At 41.0% G+C, this 22,253-nt stretch overlaps 2 protein-coding genes across 14 annotated transcripts in view; one reads left to right on the top strand and one right to left on the bottom strand.

The window, feature by feature from the left end:
• Positions 1 to 2,525, top strand: part of Tex10 (testis expressed 10) — a 45,924-nt gene extending 43,399 nt beyond the window's left edge. For both annotated transcript variants that reach the window (XM_027930947.3, XM_027930946.2), the window contains 2 exons: positions 968 to 1,178; positions 2,304 to 2,525. In XM_027930947.3, coding sequence (XP_027786748.1) covers positions 968 to 1,178; positions 2,304 to 2,417 — 325 coding nt within the window. In that variant the 3' untranslated portion in view covers positions 2,418 to 2,525. The remainder of the gene's footprint in view (positions 1 to 967; positions 1,179 to 2,303) is intronic.
• Positions 1 to 22,253, bottom strand: part of Invs (inversin) — a 209,990-nt gene that overhangs the window by 64,657 nt on the left and 123,080 nt on the right. For 5 of the 12 annotated variants that reach the window (XR_011704135.1, XR_011704137.1, XR_011704136.1 and 2 more), the window contains exons 14-17: positions 11,830 to 12,526; positions 7,747 to 7,976; positions 6,798 to 6,872; positions 3,824 to 3,946 (exon numbers count right to left, since the gene is read on the bottom strand). Coding sequence is in view for 8 of the 12 variants with exons in the window: in XM_071600774.1 (XP_071456875.1) it covers positions 3,840 to 3,946; positions 6,798 to 6,872; positions 7,747 to 7,976; positions 11,830 to 12,526 (1,109 nt within the window). In the remaining 4 variants the exon portion in view is untranslated. Of the gene's footprint in view, positions 1 to 2,434; positions 3,947 to 6,797; positions 6,873 to 7,746; positions 7,977 to 9,574; positions 9,915 to 11,829; positions 12,527 to 22,253 lie in introns of those variants that run through there. The other 7 variants (XM_071600773.1, XM_071600775.1, XM_071600776.1 and 4 more) reach the window with 4 other exon arrangements.

The following is a 22,253-nucleotide window of genomic DNA, read 5'->3' as shown; positions in this document are numbered from 1 at the left end:
TTTCTCCCTGCATGTAGCTTTGCTAGCCTGACTGCATCAGTTAATGGACTGAATAAGTGCCCTTTAAGTAAGGGGGTCTGTTTACCTAGAGTGGATTCCTTATCCGCCTTAGTTGTCATTGCCATATGTGAAGTCAGGAAAGTTAGTCATATGGTGAAGGGCCTGGTCCACCTAGACCTAGAGGGTAGTAAGCTTCTCTTAAAAAAGATTGGGGACTGGGAGGGTTGTACACTTTGGAACAGAAACTGCAACAGACTAAGGTCAGAGCCTTTAGCAGTCTGTAGACTCGTCCCTTCAAATAGATGTTGCTCCATTTAATTGACACTCTTGTAGAATGTGGTTAGACTAACTACAAGTTCATATGTCTCTACCATAAAACTTTTTTGCTCTTGCTCTATAAAGATATGAAGAGAATGATGTTTGTTGACATTTGGATTTACCATTTCTGGCCTTCCATGATGTATTGTTGACAGTAATGGTCCCCTCACTGGTTGCTTTGTGAAATCTATTTTGGCTCCTGATGAGCACCCTACCCCCCATAAATCTGCTCCCTCCTAAGAAATTAAACAAGTTCAGAATCTAGGTCATAGACTTAAAGTTTTGTGTATTTCTTTTCTTCTTCTTCTTTTTTTAAACCAGTGGGGCATTCTTATTCTTCTGATGTCTTTTACATTGTATAGCAGTTGAATAGTGTCCAGTGTTAGATACTGGGGCTTCGAGAATGTCTTGTTAAATCCAGGAAAGTGCTGGTTGCTAAGCTTCCTGGAACCCACAGAATAGGTGAGAACATCTAATTCTTCATTGAATTTATACTTACTTAGTTCTGATTAAACCCAGTTCTTATTTATGATGATTTCTGGTGTTTTATCAAGAAATGCTAATCTCTTAAAAGACCATTTCAATTTTTGGGAATGTGAAAGGGACACTTTTCCTGTGTTGGCTCACTGACTGACTTCTTTCTTAATAGGGACAAGCTATGGGGGGCCTGTGTCTCCATCCTGGCTCTCCTGCCTCGAGTTCTCAGGTTGATGCTGCAGAGCCTGCGTGTGAACAGAGTTGGGCCTGAGGAGCTGCCTGTTGTGGGCCAGCTACTTCGCCTGCTGCTTCAACACGCACCCCTCAGGACTCACATGTTGACCAATGCCATCTTGGTACAGCAGATCATCAAAAATATCACGGTGAGAAGCATAACAAGAGTAGGTTCATGGGACAGGTAAGGGTGGGGTTCCTGCACCTGGATTGGGTTCTGTAGTTAAGCCCAGTGTGGTGATTGCTTAGGGCTTCCCTGCTATACAGCACCTGACTAGGACTTAACTAGTACTTTAAGCCTTAAAGTACACACACTTAATGAAGGTGGCCCAGGAAGTTTCCAAAAAGGTAGGGTCATCAGAGTCATTCCTACTTGGACTCTGTTATTTAACTGGGATCATTTGGCAATTTTTTCCCCTCTTACCTGAACAGGCTTGTTTTCTTGTCTGTCAAAAATGGAAGTAATGTCATTTTTTGTGTGCCTTTGGGTTTTGGTGACCATAAATGAGATTATCCAAGTACCGTATTTAGTTTACCTGACATTTTTTTGCTCACTAAATGTTAGCCGACATTAAGGAAATTCTTTAGTAGCAACTTCAGGCTGATTTCTAATCACTTAGTTCATTGGATAGGAGGAGATAGTAATCAGCTCTGCCTCCTTGGTGGCTCTTGCCTTTAGCTACCTCTATTTTGGGAGGTAGTTTTATCTTCTAGGGTTCCTTTTATGTTTTTGTTTAAGAGGGTTAAAAGGTGTTTTGCAGAGGTGTTTGGGGTTTACTCATTGAGACATACAATCTGTTATATTTTGGAGTAGTGTTTGTAGGAGTAATGAAAATAGCAATGGCATAATTCAGAACCCGTAGAAGGAAAGAAAAGTCAAGAATTTGAATTATTCCCATATGGGAGAATCAGCCTACCTCTTGATAGACATAAATTGTCAGAATTATTCTCAGTTGTTGTTAATGCAAGATCATGAGACACTAGATGACAAAGGGAGGGAATCACGGGTATAGGAGTGGTTGATGGTGAAATTTCATTAGTTCTCAGCATATACACTAGGAAATAGGCTAATAAACCAGTAATACCTGAGGACATAACTGACTAGGAATTTTCAAGTTCTGTGGTAATGCCCAATTAGTAGTTCCTTTTTTTTTTTTAATTTTATAGGTGGGGGATACTGTTGGCTAGACTTTGAGAAATCATGTTTCGGTGTGAAAAGTACTATAAGGTGACTTTTAATATAATTCTCAAATTACTCTTGTTTTTCTCTGCAGACACTGAAGAGTGGAAGTGCTCAGGAGCAGTGGCTCACAGACCTACATTATTGCTTCAGTGTGTATATCACTGGGCATCCCCAAGGGCCCAACGCGTTAAGTACAGTGTATTGAAGAGGCGTTGTGGTACCTACTGTTTGAAATTGTTTATTCACATCTATCTTATTTTGAAGAGAAACTGATGTAATAAATGTTTGTCATTAAAGCTAAACTTTTAAAGAAGTTTTTGAATCTTCCTTTGCAAAGCAATGTTTGTGAGTTCCCATTGAAGCTTAGGCTGGCTTCTGGATTAGTAGATATACATGAGATGCCTGGTTACAGGTAGAAATAACATTTTGCATTTCAGAGGAACTGAATATTTACAGAATAGAAGTATAGTACCTTCTATTATTTATCAACATACTAGCAAAAGTGTTGTGATCCCAATGAGGTCAATCTCATTCTTAATTTTGAAAATAATAATTATTAAATTAAAAATTGAGGTAATTAAATTAGGTAAACACATTGCTTTTTTATCTCGTAAGCACGGGGATGATACTGATCTTAACAAAAGTGACTAAAAAAAGCCATGAACTCTAAGTTTGTGCTTCCTCTCTGCATCCCCACAGCAGTCTTTACCCTATAAAATGTGAAAGAGCCCACAGTCACCAGATTTCATTTATATCAGGTGTTCTTCGATCTAGAATGTGTGTAGTTTTCCCTGCCAGCAATAGAAGGCATTTTGAGAAGCTTGTTCACCTCTGTAAGTTGGTCAGAAAGTACAAGTGGGATGTCGAGTCCTGAGTTGGCACCTTGGTACGTGAGATCTGGCTTATAAACCCTACCTGACTGACTCCTTGATCCTGACAGGCTGGTGGTGCTAGGCAGTGAGGCGGCCATTCAGAGAGGACATGGCCCCAACCTGTGGCCTTCAGAAACTAACATGGGAACTGGAAAATGTAAGGAGTTAACAGAATGTACTTAGTTCTTTTTTTATGAAGTTTCTAAATGCAAACACTGGGACATAATTCTGATATAAAATTTAGGACTGATAATGTTGGAGTAATAGGAGGTGATATCTATCAGAAAGTTTGTTTTAGTAGATTCCAGGCAAGTAGTAAGATGAAGATGGCTGCTGGGGGTGTAGAGAGGGAGACAGGTTCCCCGTCTCATTTAGGTTTATCACTTGAACCAGGAAACGAGGCCTTTAGTAGCTAGCTGTTAGAAATCCCAGCCCAGCAGTCCCTGCAGTGCTCACCACCCTAGTTTTTACTTACGTTACTGATAATTATCAATTCTCATTTCTAGCTGTGCTGTGATGAAGGCACACAGCTGGGCAGTATGCATGGACATAGTCCTGGTCCTCTCAGTGTAGGCTGAGATGATTTACAAATTAGCACTTGTAGAGCAGAGGAAACGCTGGATATTTTCTTTCAGTTATGACATTTTCAAGGTAATAAGGCTTTAGGCATGGATATTAAAGTTTTCCCAAAATGTAAGACAGTCCATCAACAGAGAATCAGAATTGCATAGCTATTCACCTTTCTCCACAGGCCATCAAAGCTTTGGTTTGTTTTTTGATTTTGCAGCTGATTGCAGGTTATAAGAAAAGTTCTTCGATCTTCCACTGTTCTCAAGGAGATGTATGCATTGCAAATTGCTCACTGTTAAAAACAAATACCAGATAAATAGTCAAGTTGATTTTAGTGCTGAAGGGAAGACTTCATTGATGCTAAGGGAAAATAATTTAAGTTTGTGCTATCCCTGGAGCCAAATAAGTTGATGGGCCAGTGTACTTCAGAGGCAGGGTGATCACTGGCCTTGCATTTCTACTCCTCTCAAAAATATGGAACATTTCTTGAAGGAAACACCTGCATTGGGAGGGAACAGGTGTTTTAAGGAGCTGGGACTGGAACTTTTGGTCTTAAGTCTACCTGGAATAATTAGTGTTCTCTCGTTGTGTCTCATGACACAGTGCATCCTTACTCATATTCATGTACCATCTTTTAGTTCCCTTTCCTTTTTGTTTCAGAAGATTTGAAACCTATTCATATTCCTGAAGGTTAATAGACTGATAGACTAATAGGCATATCAAACTCAAAATGGATTTTAAGAGGACTTTTTATGACTTTGAAATAACAAATTTGTAGGCTGCCACAGTCAGAAAACATGATAACTGACAAATGAGGATACTGAGAACTCATGGTTGGGAGACTTTGCTGCGGCCATATTGCTATATTTTGCTCTTAACCCTGGAAAAATAAAAGCAAATATGAGGGCTAAGTTTTAAAAAGTATAGAACATGTCTTTATTTTTCTCTCCTGGTTTTACAACTGCAACAAAATTATTTTTAAATGAATTAACTGCTTTTGGAACTCCTGTGTTTTTGGCTACCCCCAATATAACTGAAATTATCACCTGCATACCCCTGTACAAGATGGCAGAATATACTGGATTCAACAGGGGTTCCATTAGCAATGTTCATGTAAGCTATGATATTCCATTCACTGGTGTGGAATGTTACAGGAAGCTCTTTCATTTTTAAAGAAATGATCCCTGGTATGTATGTGTCAGTAATAGGCTATGTTGATAGTCTTTGTGGGTGGTTTGCAGCAGCACTGTGAAAGACTGGAGAAAGCAGGGAGTTTATCTGTCTCCTAAATGGATGTAGGGCAAATAGCCTGCAGAGACTACATTTTGATATATTTTTGTTTCTTCCTTTTTGAAGTGGTAGAAGAATTATAAAACTTCAGCATGGCATCTCCCTAAGCCAGAGGGCAGGAACGACATATTCAGTCATCAAATAGTTAACCATCTACAATGCACCAAGTAATTTTCTGGAAGTGAACAGAACATAGGCAAAATCAGAAAATTTATAGCCCTATTGCATTCTCAAGGCAAAAAAGTGATTTTTCTTTTCTTTTTTCTTTTTTTTGGGGTGCTGAGTATCAAACCTAGTGCTTCATGCATGCTAGGCAAGAGTTCTACCATTGAGTCACATCCCCAGCCCTGAACTAACATTTTTAATTCAAAGTGAAGAACAAAGTTAATGTTCTCTCTTTTGGTTTAATTTGTTACTTGATTACAAAATTCACAAACTTGTGTATATATCCAAGTCACACTCACTTTATGGATATTATTTCATTTGTAGACATGTTTTCTATATAAAACAGACTACAGCTAAACTGTACCTAGTAGCTCTGCTTGACCAGCTTCATTAACTGGTTGATGCTTCATGTAGGTGGGTTTAGCCTTGACAAAACGTATGTTCCCTCCAAGTTCAGGGTAGGGAAAGATTCTCTTTACTCTTGTCTGATTTCAAACCAGTCAGAAATGTGTGTAGGACAAACAAGATGCTTATTATGTAAAGTCCTAAGAAACCATTAAGATGCTTTGAATTTGTTTACTCTGTACCCTCACTAAAAACCTTTCATACGCATTCGTTGTTTAAGAATTTCTGGTAGTACTGGATTTGCTTCTCTCTTAAGTCAGAATTAAAACTGATCTGATTATCTTTACTAATATTATATAGATGAAACTTTCTGGTAGTTCTGACAGTTCTGTTGAAATATTCTTCAGTCAAAAAAAAAAAAGAAGGCCTTTTTACATAGAACTGTGAGGTTTGATTACTTTGAAAGTTTTTACTATCCCACCCACCACTTCCCTGATCAGCCTGCCTGGGTTACATGAGTTACCTAACTTATTAAAGGATTGGCAGTAATTACTCTGTCCCCCCTACCTCCAGATTTTCCCCTCATCAAAATCTAAATGAATGCTAAAGTTCATGCTGACAGTCATTGTTCACCTTCCCAGCTGCACTCTGTTCTTGCAGGATGACTGTGTGGATCAGGGTCAGGGCCATGGGTTGCCATAGCCACTGTGAGATACACTGGACCTGGCATTAGCTGCTGACAGCACTGAACTTATCACCCATTTTTAATGCTGGCGTGAAGGAAGGGGCACTAAGTAAAACTCTCTTGTCTTGTGGCTGCAAAGAAAGCTGCTGAGCTCTCGAATGAAAGTGTACCTTTGAGCCTGAGTGCAGTGTCCTGTTTATGGTGTTCTTCCCACTTTTGGCAAGGAAATGGAGGATCTTCTTGACACCAAATGGGCCAAGGACTTCCAACATTGATTTGAAGAAAGTATTTTTGTAAATGAAAAAGTATGTAAAAATGATTAGTGATAGCTACCATTTATTGTTTCTACTGAAGGTAATGTTAATAGCTTTCAGTTGTGAAAATAATTTGCCTCGGGCTAGGGATATAGCTCAGTTGGTAGAGTGCTTGCCTCACATGCACAAGGCTCTGGGTTCTATCCTCTGCACAGAAAAATAGTAATTTGCCTCATAGAGACATATATTGGCTGTGATAATCCCATAAAAGGGGGATAAGAAAACTGCATTCTTGAAATGACTTTGGAAACCCTGGCCATCTCTCTTCTAATGTCTCCTGTATTTGGGAATGAAACAAGAAAAACCCTTCACATGTTCTCTCCCCCTGCTTCATGATGCCTTACCTGAATTGAGATGCAGAGCAGGAGGGGCTCTGGAAAGTCTTGTAGGATGATGTACTTTTCCTTCCAGAGAACAACCTGAAATCAACCAACAACAGTCATCTATCTTTGACCAATAGCAGTGTGGCCTGACCAAATTATGAATTCCTTATTGAGGAAAGGGCTTGAGCTACCAAGATACAGTAGGTATGGCATGGAAGTGCAGATTGTTCCTTATCTGAAATGTTTGGGAGCAGCAGCTTTACAGATTTAGGGGCAACTGCATAGACTTTACTGGATGGGCATTCCTAATCTCCGATCCCAAGTCTGAAATTTTGGGCTGCTCAATCTGTATCGTGTAGGTTCAGAGCCAAAACCTGAGATTTTGTTGTGTGAACTACACAAGATCTTTCTAAAGGTGCTTGGCTTTTTTGGTAGGAAGTTAGCCAGAACTGTTCTCTGCTAAGTTTATTTGGATGAGCTCTTTCCAGAATTAAAAATGCTTCTGTTTACAGCAATTTATCTGCTGAACAAGTATTCACTATAGTGGATGGGTCTCAGGCATTCCATAGATGAGCAACCCTATACTACCTTAACATAGGAAAGGTCAAGGCAAGGCAGACAGGGTATGAGTCTGGAGTTGTCCCAGTGGGTAACGTAAGTTGGGGAATACTTGAGCAGAGCTCTGGAGAGGTTCAAAGGATGAGACTGTCAACCAGGGAGCCTAGTGAAGAATCTTTTGGAAGGCTCTCTGAGCTGTGATGCTAGCTAGAATGCCTCATGAAACCAAGTATGACCCAGAATTGCTGGGAGGCAATAAATGGGGTGCTAAAATTTTATGCTCAGAAGTAGAATAAGGAAGCTTTCTGAATGGTGGTGTGCCCAGTGTAATTAAATCCTATTTCAGATTCTGCCGTGGCACTCTGAGGGTGGCACTCAGGTGGTATACTACATAGCCCAGAAGGACATTTACCATAGATCTGCTTGAGCACTGAGTGCCTGGTAGACTTGGTGCCTGAGATGCCCTTGGATGGGCTCTTGGGAACCCTGATGACTGCCACAGTCTTTGGGAGCTTTACTTCCAGTTCTCTTCTCCAAACCTGGAGGAGCAATGATGTGCACTCACGGCTCCATTTGTGCCGGTCTCCAGCTCCAGGCTGCTTCCTGTTCAGCAGGTGGGACAGGTGCTTTCTGAGCCGGTAGCTGGTGGGGCCGGAGGAGAGGAGAGGCTTAAGGTCACAGTATAAAGAAGAGCAAACTTCTTTCAGCTTCCTAGAAGCTTTAGGAACAGTACTTGTGAAACTCCTGATTTCAAAGGTGGCATATTGAATTTGAGTTCTATCTCTTCCCATCATGAAATACTAATTGAACTAGGATTCATCAGATGAGTCTTTGCCCTCAGGGAGAAACACTATGCAAAAACTAGGAGCTGGGCACATGGGGACAGATGTGATGGTTTGGTAGGCTTCCCAGGCTGCCGTGCACTGTGCTGTGTGTAGGAGCTTCCCAGGCAGAGGAGGGCACTCTGGGCAGCAGAATCAGCATGGACGGACGTGAGGCTGGCTGCACTGTGGAAGGAGCCGGCATCTGTTGAAGACCTGCTGCATTCCAGGCACCCTCCCTGTGATTTAAGGGGCTGTGAGGCAGACCTTCCAAGGTTCAGAAAAGCAGAGTAACACAGAAAGTGACACGGCTAGAGCCAGCAGAAACCAGCATTCTGCATCAGTACTATCTGGCCCAACTGCCAAACACTGCTAAGGACTTTGTCTGATTTCCATACATAATGGAGGGACTCACAAAGGGTTAAAGAAGAGTGGCAGCCAGGTGCAATGGCACATGCCTATAAAGCCAGTGATTTGGGAAGCTGGGGCAGGAGAATAAGTTTAAGCCCAACCTGGGCAACTTAGGGAGACCCTGTCTCCAAACATAAAAAGGCTGGGGACGTAGCTCAGCGGTAAAGTGCCCCTGGGTTCAATCTGCAGTACCAAAAAAAAAAAAAAGTGGCAAAGGTAAAAGCTGCTTTTTTACTAAGAACATTCCGCTGGGGAGTGGAGCTTGGAGTGGGGAAAGATGGGCAGAGGAATGATGGCAGTATTTACATCTAGTCTTTACTTGATGGTTTTTATCCCACGTGTACCCAAACTTACTGACAAGCGCAACTGTTTGGAACCCTGTGAGGGAGAGCTGCATCCGTGTACTGCATCGACTACTCCCAGGGAGCCTAGAGGAGCAGCAGGCCCATGCATGATGCTAGGACACACCACACGGGAGAGAGTCTTCTCAAGTCTGCTAAATATTTGCAGTGCTTGGTGCAGCCCTGACTCCTTTACCAAAGGCTGATTTCGGCAACCAACATGGTTCTTCCTTTCTTTTCCTGGAGAGTGACAAATCATAGTGTCCCTCAACTAGAATATGTTCCACCTTTCTAAATGGCCAGTATTAGAGAACTATAGAGATGGGGCACTGCTGTTCCATAATGGTTTCTTACGTTAGAGGTGCTGGGTGTCTCCCCACCCTCTGCGCTTTGGGGAGGCCCAGGTACTGGTTGAGACTGTGGGGAGCTTCAGCTTTTAGTGGACACAGCTCCCCCGATCAGCTCTGGTATGGAGACTGGATTGGCATCCAGGAAACTCTTAAGTTTCTTGGGGCAGAGGAACAGGCTTCATTCTCCCTCCTTCAGGAGAACAGATGCCCCTGGACTGTGGGAAATTCAAACATGCCCCGTAGTCCATGGGGTCAGGGCTCTTCCTGCTGTCCAGTCTATCCTTGCTTCTTTATCTCAGAATATGCTGGAGAGAGCGGACAGAAAGGGGCTTCCACATATTAGGTGATGTTTTGAACAGCAGCTTTCCAGCTTAGCCTGTCCAGTACCTGATTTTAGTTTTTATAATAGTCAAGTCTTAATTGGTAATAAAACTTCACACTTAATTTTCAGACTAGGTTTCATTTTCTTGAGGTCCAAGGTCAATCTGCTCACCCATTGATGCCTATTTTTCAGCTCACTTTCTCCATCCTTTTCATGTCTCCTATAAAGACAATCCATTCATTGAACACTAAGTGCCACGACCTATCCCCTATGCTGTCCCTCACCATTCCTTGTTTTGGTGTCAGACACACAGTTCCAGGACAGCACTTTGGGTCCTATAGTTAAAATGGAAAATATAGTTAAAATATAATAGAATCAACAAAAGTGTTTTCACCCTCCAGATCTGGTACTCCACAACATGTGGCATCCCAGAGGCCCTTTGGGAGTTGATGTTTCTGAGAACTGCACAATGGTGCAGCCGGAGGGGGCCTGGGTAATTGCCCTTCCAGATGGGCGCACCAGACGATGAGCCCACTGTTTCTGTGAGGAATGACTGAAGGCTCATTTGCTAGTCTGGATACTTACTGACAGGACCTGTCAGCTCCTGACTCTTCAAAGAAGTCAAAGAACAGTCTGGGAGGGAGACATTTCAACTAGGGAGCAGCTGTGGGGCCTGGGGAGGCAAACCTTGCCAGCTTGTTTAGATCCCAGGTGTCAGCCAAAATACTTAACAAAAAGTCCCTCCTGATGGTAGTGCATGTCCTAGTGTAGCTTCCCAAGGAGGGTAGCAACGGACGTTCCCTCCTGCAGCTTCAGAGGGAGACTCGACTCAAAGTCAGCATTGGCACCTACTAGCTCTATAGTGTTAAGTTGATTAACCTCTTTGTGCTTCAGTTTCCTCATCTGTGGAATGTGGACAAAAATAGTAACTACCTCAGAGGGTTAACTGTGAGAATGGAATTAATATCTATAAAACTACTTTGAACAGTACTTGCACAAGTGCCCAATAAATGTTAAATAATTACTAGTATTAACCATGGCAGATATAACAGCATCACCCCGTGCTGGGACTGAACCCTCGGTGTGTGTGAGCACCTCCAGGCAGCCCTTCTCTAGCCTGCTCTCAGGTGAGGAGCAGGAGGCTAGCCTCCACTGCCACCATCTTGACCACAGCAAGAACTCATTTTAATGTCAGGGGAAGGCCCTCCAGTGTGAGTCAAACGGAGATTCAAATGCTGGGTCTGCACCACAAACATAGCTCATTTTTCCTGAATGGTTTGTTTATCTAAAATACAGAAACCTCCATGTCTGTCATGATGGCCTTCTGGTGTGGCTGGGAGCTCCCATGTGCTTAAACAGACATGAGTACACATTATTCCAAGCTAGACCAGATCGGCCAGCTCTGGGTCAGGCATTCTTTGGCATGATATTCCCATTGGCCTCTCCTGGGACCTCCCACAAATCCGTCTTGCTCTCTTCTTTCTCAACCAATAGTAGTGTTCTCTGGGCCTCTTCTTCCTTTTTCTCTGGGTGTGGGCCTGGAGACCTGGCACACTGGCCTTGTAGAGATTCACTTGCTTTACCATGCCATCAATCTTCCTCTCCTCAGAGATGGAGGACATGTAACTCCCACCAGTCAGCGATGGGCCAGCCCTTCCCTGGTCACTGTCATCACTATAAGGCCTAATATGGACTGAGGCCCAGAGGGGGCCTACAGTGTGAAGGAGATTATGAGACAAGTGGAAACTTGTAGCAAAGGACCTTTGTGGTCCTCTGGAGAGGTGTCTGTCTCTATCATACTGGGACACTGCCCCAGCCTCTTAGGATAGCCTCCATCCCAACTCCCAGCATCTAACCTGTACTGAGTTTGTAGATGCTCAAACACATTTACATAATAAATTTCAGACACTTCACTATATCCAAATCTTGGTTTAGGTTTTTGGACTAATTTAATAAAAATAAAATATGTGTGTAGTGCTAAGTGCTTGAGAATTCACAAAGCACACATTATTTCATTCCAGTAACCTACCATATAAACAGGATAGGTGCAGCAACTGTTAAATCCTGTTTTACTGATGAGGAACCTGAGGATCAGGGAGGCCAAGTAGTATGTAAATTACTAGGATATACATGTGTGAATTTCATGTCCAGCTCCATAAAATTGGCCTTACGATGCCCCCACATGGAATTCACTGAAAAATATCAAAGCACAGGAAGAACCAAAGAGGTGGCAGCCCTTCACACTCCTACCTTCGCCAGGCGCGCTGGATGACTGCGGCTGCCTTGTTCTTTTTGCGAAACAGCTCTTTCCTAGTCCTTTCTCTCTGGATTATCTGCAGTCGGAGCTCTACAGGGAGAAGGTCAATATTCACACTCTGCCCAGAGAGGGGTCCAGATGCTGGATCAATGTCCTTAGATAACTGAGCATCCTCAGACAGGGTAGGTGTCCCCAGTTTCCTGGCTCCTGACCTCATCTCCTCTGTGCTCTGTGGCAAATCTGAATAGACCCCTCCTGGGAGCTTGTCCTGTGTCACTCTGTTTCTTGGTGTGCGATGGTGGAGAGGATTCTGCCCAGCATGAACAACCTCCCCCTTGGCACTGCCAGGCCGGCTGGAACCAGCCGGGGAGCACCTTCCTCTGAGCTCTTGAAGGCGCCTTTTCTGGGGGGTATTTCTGGCCTTGGGGGCTGCATCATGCCGCCTGCAGGGCTTCCGGTGGCCATCCTGCTGTGGAAGGTCCTCTCCTTTCTCATCAGGCCCAGCCACCCTGATACAGGAGGGCTGCTTCAGTGCGCCTTTGCCCCTTTCACACCGCTGCTCACCAGCCGTCTCGCTTCTGGTCTTCTCAAGCGAGGAGACTCCCAGACGCCTGTGTCCCTCACTGTCTTCACTGGGTCTCTTGTGGACACAGGCAGAGTGGCCTTTAGAATGTTGTTCCCTGGATGTTTCTTGGAGAGACAAAAAGGGGAAGAATATTTTTTGTCTAAAATTTACTATATAATAGGGCAATTCTAGTTTTCCATGGGAATTTGAAACCAAAGTTTCTATGCCCGATGTGGATTTGGTATTTGTTCTTTATTTATTTATTTTTTTATTTTTTACTGTTCAGATGGTTTAACAATTCCAAACACAGTGATTCCCATAAATTTTAAAAGGAATTTATGAAAAGTTTTGTATTCTATTACTTCTACTTTTAAACACATCTGACACTTCTAAATATCTCCGAGGACTAGATATTTCACATAAGAACCTGTCCACTGTGCACACAGCACTGGTAAATAAAACTGCACATGTAGCAATGGTTATAATAGGAAGTATCTTTTAATATGACCATTTTGTCCTTGAACCTTTTCCTCTTCACTTCCTTTTACTTTCAGTCCAGTGGACAAGTACAGACATATGCATGGTACTTATTTATTCTTAATCCATAGGAGATAACATATAAAATCTGGTCTCAGGATATGATATTCCAGGATGCCTCATAATAGCAAAGACAATATTGGTTTAGTGTGACATGTTCTCAACAGGATGCACAAAAGGGTCCTCTGAAAATGGCTTCATGGTCTGAAATTGTAATGTGCACAGGGCACAAGCTACCATGAGCAAAACGGAATGAACATATAGCAAGATCAGATCTCCCAGGATTTAGTATACACACACCAATTGATTAAACATGAAAAAGAAATTTAAAATATTAGAAAAGAATAAATATATTTGAAAAAAGAACTAAGCATAAAATGTAAACTAAAAAACAATTTCAAAGTAAAAAAGCAGTGAGGGAACTTCTGCTTCTGTAATGGCAGAAGGGAGACATGCTCTCCAATGAAGACAACAGAAATATTGTATAGAATGTTACCAACAATCCATAGGAAGGGACTGTGGAGCTAACAAGGCAGAAAAAATGAAGAACCAAGATTCAGAAGATCTCAGCAACCTGGACTGTTGAGCAAGGCATTTAGGGGTACATATCTCAAGGTCTGGGGGACAAAACATGCAGACCAGAACCTGCTAACTGCGCTCTTTTGGATTGGGACTCAAGAAGGCTGTGCCATAGAAGGAAAGGTGATCCTTTTAGGACTGAAGCCAGCTTCGTATCATCTCCATTCTGGGAACTGGATTGTGGTGACTGGAGACTGCTAGTGTTCCTACCTTCCAGAAGCCAATGTGAAGAAATTAATATCATCCAAGGCATCAAATTATTTCTATGTTTTTTTATATTTAATGTTTGACACTCAATGAAAAATATATGGGCTCATGAGAAGACAAGACAACAGAGAAAAGGAGAGAGAGGGAGAGAATGAGAATGAATAATAAAACAGGTTATCCAATTAATATGTTCAGAAACAGATTCAAAATAACTATTCTTAAGTGCAAAACAACAAACTATGCTACTCTTCATGTAAGAAAGAAATGAAGGTAAGAAATACCCATGTGTGCTTACTTGTGCAAAAGAAATATAGATAGCATAAACCAGCAATGAAAGAGACTGGTTTCCTATGTGGGTAGTGTGGAAAAGGGGTGGAAAGTAATTAAAACAAGATACCATCATGCACTTAGTAGAATGGCGAAAACCCAAAACACTGACAGTAGCAAATGCTGGTATTGGAATGCTGCAATTCCAAATGCTGGAATGTGGAGCCGCAGGAACTTCATTTATTACTGATTGAAGTGAAAAATGATTCAGCCACTTTGAAAGAGAGTTTGGGAGTTTCCTGCAAAGCTAACACACTCTCATCACAAGATCTAGCAATTATATTCCTTAGTCTTTACCCAAAAGAGTTAAGAACTTTTGTCCACACAATCTGCACAGGGATGTTTAGAGGAGCTTTAATACTTAATGGCCCAAATTTTGTAGCAGCCAAGATGTTTTTCAAAAGATGTATGGATAAATATACCCTGGCACCTCCAGACAATGGAATATTACACAACACTAAAAAAAGAAATGAGCTGTCAAGCTATGAAAAGACATGGAGGAACATTAAATGCACATTACTAAACAAAAGAAGGCAATCTGAAAATATCACATGCTGTATGATTCAAACAATCTGATGATCTGTAAAAGGAAAAATTTTGGACACAATAAAAAAGATCAATTGTCGGGTTAGGGGAGAGAGGGAGTAACGAGTACGTGGAACACAGAGACCTTTCTGCATAGTGAAATTACTATGTACAAAATTGTAATGGCAGATCCATGCATTATATACTTGCTTTATCTTAGGTTGAGATGTGTCTGAGGTGCCCAAGTGAGGACATAAGTTAAATAACTGAATATACATGACTGGAACAGAGAGATCAGGAAATCTTCAGTGCAAAAGTGGTAAGTGAATTTGCTGCCTCAGCCACTGTACATGTACCAAGCATAAGGACCACTTTACTCACACCAGTCACACCCACCGGTTCTGACTGTCCATATGGTTCAGAATAAGAAAACACAAGGACTGGCACAGTGAATCTTTCCTCAGACTCTCCTGAAAAGCACAGTGACTCAAAAGCAACTTTATCTCACCACCTCCCACAAGCAATCTGCTACCAAGTCACCTCAATTCTACTCTTCAGACCATCTTGACTCTCACTGTGCTGCTGCTGTGTTAGTGCAGACCATGCCTGGCCCCTCCAATACTCCCCCTCAGCCAGTGATCTTCCTAAACATGACACCAGATACCTCCCCACATCATGGGTTGTGCCTTGTTTTGATTAGGCTGTGCCCTGGATGCTCTGCAAAGACCCTCCACTCTAACATTCTCTGTCTGTGAGACTGGATGGAGGAGAAAAAGAAGTGGTAGTTACTTCCTGTGTCTGGATTCTTGCTGGGACACCCACCGTCAAGGTATATACTCCTGATCCCTGATCAGTTAAGCAGATACACCCCTTCCTATGGGGTCAAATACAATGTGAGTTGGAATGTCCTTTGTCCACTGATTTGGGGGTTTTCTGGGAATACCATGCTTGAGAGGCTGCAGTCAATGTCAGACTTGATTCCTAGAAGCACCTCCCTATTTTCCTTTGCACGGTGGGCTTTTAGGCAGGTGGTGAGGATAAAGGCTGTCCATGGGACTGGAGCTTCTGTTCCTTAGATTCAAACTGGTCTCATTAAACTCCTGTCCTTATCTGTTCCTCAAAGTCTGGATTCCTGGCTGTTTTGAGACCCTGTTTGCATATTTGAATCTACTTCTTTGCTAAAGTCCATTATTCAGGGTGCCACTTCCTGTCCCTAAATGAATGAGAAGCTCCCCTGCCTCAGAGTTATTCTAAAACAGAAACTTTCAAAATTTTTGAAAATGATCTATATCATGAAATAAATCTTTCATTGAGTCTCAATGTGCTCAAATACATGCACACACGCACATGTGCACACACACACACAAACACACTCACACATATATGCACTGTACTTTGATATTTTCTACCAGCAGAATAGAAATACTTTAGTCCAGTCCAATCCATTAAATTCATTTCACGAGCTATCCATGGCTTGGAAATCTCTGTAAATGAATCCAGCAGATCACCTTGAGGAAGTTGAGTATCCATGAAAAGGACAAAAGGAATGGCCACTAGAAATTGAAACAGCATGTTTTTTTCAGGATGTGGGACACACTATTAGAATATCCTCAGGTCCAGAGTAGATCTGATTGGCCTTGCAGTGTAACTATCTCAAAGTGTTTATAATAAGGATAATAGGAATCACCATTACCCTGTGTTATTGTAAAGAAGCCTGAAATCATTCTCGCCTCTCAGTCTGCACAGCGTAGGATTAGGAAGTTCAGCACTGTCTGTTTGAAGTTACAGGGATTAAGTGTGATCCTTGGGGTGGAGGGAAACTCCACGTAACCAATGTTGTACTCACTGCGGTAGGAAAGACTCTCATGGCAAGGTCTTTAATCTTAATTGATAGTTTAGTAGAGCTGGCACATAGTGTGGCCTCTAAAACATATCTATTTGATGAATACACACATAAGTGATTTAGAGTTTGAATAGAAGCAAATCTTGGTTATAAAAATAGAATTCTGAAAAGAATAGATTAGAAACATGACTAGACCTTATAAATACTTTTTGTCTTATGTTTAATGACCTTTCTTCTCTGAATCTCCAGTACCTACTTAGTATCATTCAACTATAAATTCAACAAATATTTATTTCTCGTGTTCTAGACACCCTTTAAGGTGCTAGGGATATAGAAGTAAGAGACATGTTGTGTTGCCTCCTATGACAGATTGCTTTACTTCTCCCCATGTTATTGTATGTGCCTTTGTGGTAACATTGGTACATATGCCATCCAGAGGTAAGTCTATTTCTTCATTCCCTTGAACGTGGGCTGGTGTTGTGACTTCCTCTGATTAACGGAACGTGGTAGAAATGATGTAAAATTTCTGGAGTCTAGGTCTCAAAAGGCCTTGCAGTTTCTGCCTTCTCTCTGAACGCTGCTCTGAGAACAGTATATAAGGAGGATGCTCTAACCTACTGGAGAGTGAAGGGCCACACAGAGGAGAACTGAGGCACCTCAGCCATTGGCCAGCAATAACTGCCAAAGGCGGCCATCTTGGACTTCCCAGCTGTCAATTCTGCAGCAGCTGTGAGTGAGCCCAGGTGACCCAGCAGAGGAACTGCTCAGCTGACACACAGCAAACTGTTGTTCTTTGAGGCTACTTAGTGTTGGGGGTGGGTTTTTATTATGACACAAAAGATGACCATCACAGAAATTGATACCTTGAAAAAACATGTATTGTCCCAACAAAACTCCCTGACAGTGACTTTGGGATTGTTTGGTGAGCAGAATCTGGGAGGTTGATGAAGAGACTTAGTGAAGCCGGGAGCCAGAGTAGAAATTGCTATTGGAGTCTGGGGAGAGGTGAACCTTGTTATCCAGTGGCAGAATAACCAGCAAAACTATCACCTGCAGTTTATATAGAAAATAGAAGATATCCTAATGACCTTGCAGATATGGATCAGAAGACTTCCTACTGGAATGATGAAGGAAATATCAACTATTTTTTAAGTTGCAGATGACAAGAGAAAGAGATAAAGAACAAATTGCTCAGTTTGCAAATAGGTTAGAGAAAATAGGAGGAATCAGGATGTTCCAGGTTAGAAAATAAAACTGTTCAACATTTTGATTTTTTCCAGTCAGCAAAAGAGTCTCATAATGGGATAAGGCCTCAGAGTAAAGACTGCATCAAGAGTGTGGCTATGCAAGCCTTTATTAAGACCTCAAAAATATTTAAGGTGGTGCATAGTAGGCCTTCTGAGCTAGACAAAAGAATTTTTAAGAATTTCCAGGGTGTTTTCCCACAGAAATCTGAGCCACTCAAATTAGAGAGAAGTTTGTTTGAAAAATAATTATGGATATCATTTTTTGGAACATGGAAACTTAAAGTTTTTGAGATAATAGTATCACTGAGATAAGCACCAGCTTGAAATGGTGACACAGTTCAGACAAAAAGAAGCCCCCTCTGGGGCCCAGATTTCCTAGTCAGGAAATATAAATATAAATATAAAATATAAATAAAATATATATAATATATATACACACACACAGTGATAGATTGTTTGATAGCCCAAAATTCCTTCCATCCTAGTATACACAAAGGTGAACTCTATTTCTCCACATCATTCAGTCTGGGATGGTCTTATACTTGCTTTTATCAATAGAATGTGGCATGCAAGCCGCATTAATGTTTATAGCAGCTCAATTCACAATAGCTAAGCTATGATCCAACATGGCAGCGGGCGCAGAGAGATCAAGTCTCTGACCTCTTCAGCTTCGCGGGCATAGGGAGTCGTAAACCATCTAAATGCTGTTTGCTCAGGATCACTAGGCAATGCTGAGCTGACGTGGATCTGGGGCGAACAGTCTGGGCCTCTCAGAACACACACCGAGCCCGGATCGGCTGAATTCAAGCTCCCGTTCGCCTGCTTCTCGCAGACAAACTGCTGTGACTCAGCACTAAACGATCCCGCTGAAACAACTGGTTGGCCCTTCTGAAACTACGGAGGTTAATGCCAACCGAGCCTTCATAGGCAGCGGCCACAGGATTGAAACGGGGCTTGGGAGAGCCAGTCAGGACCCACCCGTTGCATTGGTCACCCAGTAAAGGGAACAAACTGTCGCCATTTGCATGGGATACCACCATGGCAGAGAACTGACGTCACCAGAATGCGGCGGAGGCGATAACTCCATTGAAACCGGCGGCGACAGCATCAAATAAATTTATAGGAGTAAACAGTAACTCAGCAGTCAAACAGAAAAAGAAGTAACATGAGCATCATGAAAAAGCAAGGAAGAAAAGGAGTACAAACAATGCAGGACAGCCTAAATATTCAGGAGGACCTAGAGGCATCAGAAAAATGGTCAAATAAAGAACTCAAGGATGACCTTAGATGGATGGAATGGAACCTTAAAGAGGATATGAGACAGCAAATTCAAACAGTGAAAGAACACATTCAAAATGAATTACATAAACAGATAAAAGAAGAAATTAAGCATCTTTATCAGGAGATAGAGATTATAAAAAAATCAAACAATAATTCTAGAAATGAAGGAAACTATAAACCAAATTAAAAACTCAAATTAGAGTATCACTAGCAGAGTGGAGCAAGTAGGAGCCAGAACGTCAGATAATGAAGACAAAATATATCATCTTGAAAAGAGTCTAGCCAACTCAGAAAGGCTGGTAAAAAATCATGAGAAAAACATCCAAGAGATATGGGATAACATAAAAAACCAAACTTAAGAGTCATCGGGATAGAGGAAGGTATAGAGGTTCAAACCAAGGGAATGAGCAACCTGCTGAATGAAATAATTATAGAAAACTTTCCAGAAATAAAAAAGGAAACGGATATACAAATTGTAGATGCATACGGGACACCAAGCATACAAAATCACAGTAGACCAACGCCAAGACACATTGTTATGAAGATATCCAATATACAGAACAAAGAGAAAATATTAAAAGCTACAAGAGAAAGGAGGCAGATTACATTCAGGGGTAAACCAATAAGGTTAACAACGGATTTTTCATCACAGATGCTGAAAGCGAGAAGATCCTGGAACAACGTATTTCAAACACTGAAAGACAATGGATGCCAACCAAGAATTTTGTATCCAGCAAAATTAAGCTTCAGGTACGACAACGAAATAAAAATCTTTCATGATAAACAAAAGTTAAAAGAATTTACAGCCAGAAAGCCAGCATTGCAAAGCATCTTGAGCAAAACACTACACGAGGAAGAAATGAAAAACAATAACCAAAACCATCAGTGGGAAGTGCTTCAGTAAAGACAGAGGGCGGGGGGAAAGCTAATCATGGAGAAACAAACTAAATTAAAAAAAAAAAAGATAAATAATCAAACATGGCTGGAAGTACAAACCATCTATCAATGGTAACTCTAAACGTTAATGGCTTAAACTCTCCAATAAAGCGACATAGGCTGGTAACATGGATTAAAAAAACAAATCCAACAATATGCTGCCTCCAGGAGACACATCTGATTGGAAAAGACATACACAGGCTGAAGGTGAAAGGTTGGGAAAAAATATACCACGCACACGGTCCTCGTAAGCAAGCAGGGGTGGCCATCCTCATATCGAATAAAATCGACTTCAAGACTAAGTTAATCAAAAGGGATAAGGAAGGACATTATATACTGTTAAAAGGAGCCATTCACCAACAAGACATAACAATTATCAATATTTATGCACCAAATAATGGTGCTGCGACGTTCATAAAACAAATTCTCCTCAAGTTCCATAATCAAATAGACCACAACACAATAATTATGGGTGATTTCAACACACCTCTCTCACCATTGGACAGATCCTCCAAACAAAAGTTGAATAAAGAAACTATAGAACTCAATATCACAATCAATAACCTAGACTTAACTGACATATATAGAATATATCAACCATCATCAAGTGGATATACTTTTTTCTCAGCAGCACATGGATCCTTCTCAAAAATAGACCATATATTATGCCATAGGGCAACCCTCAGTAAATATAAAGGGGTGGAGATAATACCATGCATTTTATCTGATCATAATGGAATGAAACTGGAAATCAATGATAAAAGAAGGAAGGAAAATTCCTACATCACATGGAAAATGAACAATATGTTACTGAATGATCAATGGGTTACAGAAGACATAAAGGAGGAAATAAAAAAATTCTTAGAGATAAATGAAAATACAGACACAACATATCGGAATCTATGGGACACAATGAAAGCAGTTTTAAGAGGGAAATTCATCGCCTGGAGGTCATTCCTCAAAAAAAGAAAAAACCAACAAATAAATGAGCTCACACTTCATCTCAAAGCCCTAGAAAAGGAAGAGCAAAACAACAGCAAATGTAGCAGAAGGCAAGAAATAATTAAAATCAGAGTGGAAATCAACAAAATGGAAACAAAAGAAACTATTGAAAAAATTGACAAAACTAAAAGTTGGTTCTTTGAAAAAATAAATAAGATCGACAGACCCTTAGCCATGCTAACGAAGAGAAGAAGAGAGAGAACTCAAATTACTAACATACGGGATGAAAAAGGCAACATCACAACAGATACTACAGAAATACAGAAGATAATTAGGAATTATTTTGAAAACCTATATTCCAATAAAATAGAAGATAGTGAAGACATGGATAAATTTCTTAAGTCATATGATTTGCCCAGACTGAGTCAGGAGGATACACACAATTTGAACAGACCAATATCAATTGATGAAATAGAAGAAGCAATCAAAAGACTACCAACCAAGAAAAGCCCAGGACTGGATGGGTATACAGCAGAGTTTTACAAAACCTTTAAAGAAGAATTAATACCAATACTTTTCAAGTTATTTCAGGAAATAGAAAAAGAGGGAGCTCTTCCAAATTCATTCTATGAGGCCAACATCACCCTGATTCTGAAACCAGACAAAGACACCTCAAAGAAAGAAAACTACAGACCAATATCTCTAATGAACCTAGATGCAAAAATCCTCAATAAAATTCTGGCGAATCGGATACAAAAACACATCAAAAAAATTGTGCACCATGATCAAGTAGGATTCATCCCTGGGATGCAAGGATGGTTCAATATACGGAAATCAATAAATGTTATTCACCACATCAATAGACTTAAAGATAAGAACCATATGATCATCTTGATAGATGCAGAAAAAGCATTTGACAAAGTACAGCATCCCTTTATGTTCAAAACATTAGAAAAACTAGGGATAACAGGAACTTACTTCAACATTGTAAAAGCTATCTATGCTAAGCCTCAGGCTAGCATCATTCTGAATGGAGAAAAATTGAAGGCATTCCCTCTAAAATCTGGAACAAGACAGGGATGCCCTCTATCACCACTTCTATTCAATATAGTTCTCGAAACACTGGCCAGAGCAATTAGACAGACGAAAGAAATTAAAGGCATAAAAATAGGAAAAGAAGAACTTAAATTATCACTATTTGCGGAAGACATGATTCTATACCTAGAAGACCCAAAAGGGTCTACAAAAAAACTACTAGAACTAATAAATTAATTCAGCAAAGTGGCAGGATATAAAATCAACACGCATAAATCAAAGGCATTTCTGTATATCAGCGACAAAACTTCTGAAACGGAAATGAGGAAAAACACACCATTCACAATATCCTCAAAAAAAAAATACTTGGGAATCAACCTAACAAAAGAGGTG

This window comes from Marmota flaviventris, chromosome 13, assembly GCF_047511675.1.
Source record: "Marmota flaviventris isolate mMarFla1 chromosome 13, mMarFla1.hap1, whole genome shotgun sequence".
Lineage (NCBI taxonomy): Eukaryota > Metazoa > Chordata > Mammalia > Rodentia > Sciuridae > Marmota > Marmota flaviventris.
The sequence above is the reverse complement of the archived record's forward strand: the minus strand, read 5'-3'. Positions and strand labels throughout refer to the sequence as shown.